Here is a 5,934-nt window from a genome sequence, read left to right on the forward strand (position 1 = left end):
TGTGAGGTTGGCCCAAGACTGGGCAGTGTTTCATTCTGTTGTTAATAGGGTTGCTATGAGTCGGTACCATTTCAATGACACCTATGAAAAACAACAACAAGGCCAGATTTTGAAATTACTATTGTTTCTTGTGAGTGTTGTTGGCACTGTAGGATAAGCACTTTATTGGTAACCACAAGTTAGGCAGTTTGAACCCACCAACCACTCAGTGAAAGAATGATGAGGCTTTCTGCACTCTCAAAGATTTACAGTCTCAGGATGGCATAGAGAGATAGAGCAGCTGAGGACTCTAGGCCTATGGACTGGGAAAGGCTGTGTGCCTGTGGACAGGAAACTGACTTGCAAAGTGTGTCCTTTGGACATTTAAGCAGATATGTATTTTCTGTTTTGTATGTGTATATCCAAAAACTGGGGGGATAGAGGTAAGTACTATCGACTGGTACACGGAGGGAACTGTAATCATTGCAGTGAAACAAAATACGATTTATTGAATGTAAAACTGATAATCTGCCCTATAAAAAAACAAAACAAAACAAAACCTACAGCCTCAGTAATGCTCTACAGGGTCAGTATAAATTGTATCTGACCCAGTGGAACTTAACAAAAACAATGGACAAAATATTGAATGGTGCAGAGAGCATCAAAAGAAGATGAAGGAATACACAGTTACTGCACTGTTAATGGTTAATGTTCAGCCATTTCAAGAGGCAGCAGATGATCAAGCCCCGGTGAATGATACTGAGGAAGAAGTCCAAGGTGCACCGAAGGCATTGGTGAAAAACAAGGCTCCAGGAATTCATGGACTACAAATTGAAATCTTTCAACAAACATGCAGTGCTGGAGGCGCTCATCGTCTATGCACTGAAGACATTGGTGAAAAGTGACAGCAGCTATAGGCTCAAGTGTAACAGTTGTGAGGGCGTCACAGGACTGGGTGGTGTTTCCTTCGGTTGTGCATAGGATCACTGTGAGTTGAAACCAACTCAGTAGCACCTAACAACAACAGTGTAAAATTCAAGGGCTTTGGATTTGTTGTTTTTTCACTTGAAGATCTTTTAGGATGTAGACATGAAGATCACATAACATTTCATGTGTGCACTGTTAATATTTTGTTGTGTTTCCTTCCATCCATAAATAATACAAGATCATGAAGTAGAGAATGTGCTTTATTGTTGTTGTTGTTGTTATTTGTTGTTGTTAAGTGCCGTCGAGTCGATTCCGACCCATAGCGACCCTATACAGGATTTCCGAGGGTATAAATCTTTATGGGAGTAGAAAGCCTCATCTTTCTCCCGCGGAGCGGCTGATAGTTTCGAACCGCTGACCTTAAGGTTCGCAGCCCGATTCGTAACCACTACGCTACCAGAGCTCACCTCAAAATTCTAAACTGGAATATTTTTGTATTTAGTATGTAATTTTATGTGGTGATTTAAATCCAGCTAAGCATAAGGATGGAGTCCTGGTGTGGCGCTATGGGCTAATGAGCTAATGGCAAAGTCATTTGAACTGCAAAGTTGGCGGTTCAAGTTCACCAGCTGCTCCTTGGAAACCCTATACAGGGTCGCTATGGGTCAGAATCAACTCGATGGCACTTAACAACAACAACAATAAGCATGAGGATGATTTTTATTTTAGACCTATGAACCTATAAAAGTCCTATTGTTGTTAAATGCCACCAAGCCAGTTCCAACTCATAACAGCCCTGTATAGGGTTTCCCATGAGTGGATGGTGGTTTGAGCTGCCGACTTTGCAGTTAGCTGTGCTTATCCTGCAGTGCTGCACCAGGATTCCATTTTAGAGTATGAAAGCTAAGTCATGTATTATAATACAAAGGATCCCTACTGGTGTCACAGTGGTTAAAGTGCTTGGTTGCTATCTGAAAGGTTGGCAGTTCAAAACCACCAGGCCTCCACAGGAGAAAGATGTGGCAGTCTGCTTCTGCAAAAATTTACAGCCTTCAAAACACTGTGGGGCAGTTCTGCTCTGTCCCATATCAAATCACTAGGAGTAGAAATTGAGTCAACAGCAGTGGGTTTGGGCTTTAATTATTGTAATACACTAACAGATCTTCCCTGCAAATAATTAGACGTAAGCACTGGACTGCAAAGTCTGCCACTAGGACTTCCTAATGTACATAAAGGAATGTTAATATATTCTTGGACTCTTCTCTTTTAGTAAAACTTTGAGCAGAATTAGAGGAGGTTGAGCTATTATGGCTTATTGAATCTAAGGAATAACCAATAGAACTTTGTCTTGTTCTATTCCTTGTTATAGAAAGTCTTCCTAATTTATATTATTAATACCTTTTCTTGCTTTAGTAAATACATGCTTGTATATTGGTCTGTTTCTTCTAGCCTGTGAGGAAACCTTGTCTTAATGTCATCTATCCCAGTTTGTAGAGTAAAGGAAAGTCTGGCATAAATTTAGGTACATAGTAAATACTTGGAGTCCTGGTGTGGTGCTGTAGGATAAGCACTGGGCCTCTAACCACAATGCTGGTGGTTCAAACCCAACAGCAGCTCCTAGGAAACCCTATACAGGGTCAATATGAGTCACAACTGACTCTCCACCACTTAACAACAAATATACATATGGTTTCTGAAATTTTATTCTGCTCTTTAAAACTCAAAATTCCATCAAAACATTATTTTAAACAATTTTGTTGTTGAAAATAATATAACATTTCTTTCTTTCAAACAGCAGTGTACTGATATCTGCTGCCTCCTCCATACCCCTTAAGTTCAGCTGTTACCATTATGTTGTTTAAAGTGTATATAAATAAAAGCAGAACAGAAATATTAGTACATCATAATGTTGAGTGCTGTTTTCACATTGCAAATATAAGTATTATATAATGCAACAGGTTTTTAATTTCAAATGTAAGGATTTCATCCTTTATAATTTATATGTGCTTTAGGAAGGTATAAGACTTAAGGGCTTAAGAATCATCGTAATTCTATGACTGAAATATTTTTCTTCACTTTCGCCCATTCTAATGTATCTGCTTTAGTAGTTTAAGTGTGCTTAATATTAATTTTTGTGTGATTTTCACTAGAGAAGAAATTAATTCTCCGAAACATTTTTGGTTTATTTATAGATTGGTCAAAGAAAAAGTGATGTATGAAAAAGAAGCAAAACAACAGGAAGAAAAGATTGAAAAAATGAAGGCTGAAGATGGTGAAAATTATGCCATTAAAAAGCAGGTAAAATTATATTTTAAATAATAATCGTTTACAGTGATGACAGAGCATCATATTAACTAATGTAGTCTTTACAACAGCCACTGCGGTAGTACTATTATTTAACACCGTTAAAATCGCCCTATAAAGATGAAGAAACTGAAGCACTGGTTAAATAAGTTATTCAAGGTCACACAGCTGCTAAGTGGCATAGCCGAAGCTTCAACACACATATTCTGACTCCAGAGTCTGGTAACTATTAAGCGTACTGCCTCTTCAACATTTAGTATTAAATACGAATGGCCTAATGTGGTGTGGTGCTATGGGTTGATGCACTGGACTGCAAAATCAGTTTGAACCTCAAGGTCGGCAGTTCAAGCTCACCGGCTGCTCCTTGGAAACCCTATACAGGGTCACTGTGGGTCGGAACCAACTCGATGACACTTAACAGTTGTGTGTTGGATTCCCGGTGTGGCACTGTAGGATAAGCACTGGACTACAAAATGTGTTTGAACTATTAGGCAGCAGTTCTGACCAGGCACTCCTCGGAACCCTATACAGGGTCACTATGGGGTGGAACCAACTTGGTGGCACATGAAGACCACCAACAGCCATATGCATGTGAAGTTAGACAATGAATAAAGCAGACAATATAATTGATACATTTGAATTGTGGTGTTGAAGAAGAGTATGGAAAGTGGACTACCAGAGGAACAAACAAAACTGTGTTTGAAAAAGTACAGCCAGAATGCTCCAAAGATGCCAGGATAGAGAGGCAGCGTCTCTCATACTTAGACATATCAGAAGGGCCCAGTGCCTAGAGAAGGACAGCATGCTTGGTAATTGGAGGGTCAGTGAAAAAGAGGAAGACCTCCAGTGAGATGGAATGACACAGTGACAGCAATAATGGTCTCAAATGCAGCAACAATTGTGAGGATGGTATGGGACTGGGCAGTGTATCATTCTGTTGTGCCTAGGGTCACATGACTTTGAACTGACTTGATGATACCTAACAACAAATGAAAATGGATTACTATTAGGGTTCCAGTTCATACAGGAAAAGGTTTATTCCAAGTGTAATGTGTTCAAACATGTCAGTGACTGGCTGCAGGCAAGTTGGTAATGCACTTGTCTTCGTCTCCTTAGGGTAGATTTTTAAAAAAGGCTCAGTCACAACAGTAGCTTCCAAAAGGGGATCTTCTGGGTCAGTTACAATATAAGGCAGAGAGGTAGGCTCAGTAGGTATGTTGACTCTTTTGGGGGGTACCACAGGAGTAATCTTGGTAGATTATCTTGAGGAACACAGGACAATCACCAAGGCTTATTGTTGTTGTTGTTAAGTGCCATCGAGTCGGTTCTGACCCATAGCGACCCTGTACAGGGTTTCCGAGGGTGTAAATCCTTACGGGAGTAGAAAGCCTCATCTTTCTCCCGCGGAGCGGCTGGTAGTTTCAAACCGCTGACCTTAAGGTTCGCAGCCCGATTTGTAACCAGTATGCTACCAGAGCTCCTTAAGGCTTATTAGAAAGAAGTTTTAAGAAAATGGAAAGTACATTAATGAGGAAAAGGCCAGGAAACTTACACCAAGGAATTTTTTTCCATCACGACGACATACCTGCTCATTCTTTGAGAGTAGCATTGGGAACTTTACCCCAGCCACTCTGTAGCCTTAAGCTTGCCCATTGAAACTTGTTTTTGTTCCCCAGACTCAAAGAACATTGAAAAGAAAGACTACTTGAGTCCCAAGACCCTGACTTAACCCCAGTCTCATCACAGTCAGCATTAGAATAAACAGTTCAGATACCTTGAACGGAGGCCTCATTCATTTCCCAATGGAGGTGTCTTTATTATATAATCATTTCTTATATGTGTCTTTTAAAATGATTCCTGACCATTGAAATTCTTTGTTATAAGGCAAGTACATGGTTTTGATGCAGAGAAGTTTATGGATTTCCAATCATAGTCGTGATTGGGTGTTTTTGGCTTTCTGTGGCATGGTCTTTTTGAAGCAGTGTCAAATGTTTTTATCAGGTTTCTGCTCCTCTACTGGAGAACAGGGACCGTCTCTTTTTCATCTTTGTTTTCCTGCGCACAGTGCCCTGCAGACATACATAGTAAGCTTACTGAACGCACTGGGGCTAATGTGTGGGAGGTACTGTACTGGGCATTGGCCTTGCTTAACACAGAGCCATGTCTTGCTAGATTAACTGAGGATTTTTGCTCTGTAAAAATGGATAGAGATTATTTTGAACAGTATTCTAAATCTTTCTAAAACAATCTTTGTAAATGTACACTTTGGATTTACTGTGTGTTTGACCTAATTCTTAATATTTATTTTGTTTCATCTCTTTAAGGAGTCTTGGTGTGGGTTGTAGGACTGCTAGCCTCAAGGTTGGCAGTTCAGACCCACCAGCTACTCCTCAGAAACCCTAACAGGGTTGCTATGAGTCAGAACTGACTCAACAGTAATAATTCCCTTAAGCTATTCTCAAAGGAATTTCAGAGGATCGCGTTGCTCTTAGGTGCCGTCTACTCAGTTCCAACTCATAGCAGCCATGCAAAAATAGAATGAAAACACTGCCTGGCTCTACGCCATCCCCACAGGTGGTACACTGGAGCCACTGCTGCGGCCAGTGTGCCAGTTGGTCTTGCTAGGGGTCTCCCTCCACTTTCCCAAGCTTCATGTCCTTCTCCAGCATCTAGTCTCTCCTGATAACATAACCCAAATCTCACCATCCTGGCTTTTCAGGAGCA

At 40.5% G+C, this 5,934-nt stretch overlaps 1 protein-coding gene across 1 annotated transcript in view; it reads left to right on the forward strand.

Moving 5' to 3' along the window:
• LOC102821629 (tubulin-specific chaperone A-like) overlaps window positions 1–5,934 on the forward strand; it is a 98,171-nt gene that overhangs the window by 82,802 nt on the left and 9,435 nt on the right. The window contains exon 2 of the mRNA XM_006873300.1: window positions 3,099–3,204. Coding sequence (XP_006873362.1) covers window positions 3,099–3,204 — 106 coding nt within the window. The remainder of the gene's footprint in view (window positions 1–3,098; window positions 3,205–5,934) is intronic.

The sequence above is a fragment of the Chrysochloris asiatica genome, unplaced genomic scaffold (assembly GCF_000296735.1).
Source record: "Chrysochloris asiatica unplaced genomic scaffold, ChrAsi1.0 scaffold00234, whole genome shotgun sequence".
Classification (NCBI taxonomy): Eukaryota; Metazoa; Chordata; class Mammalia; order Afrosoricida; family Chrysochloridae; genus Chrysochloris; species Chrysochloris asiatica.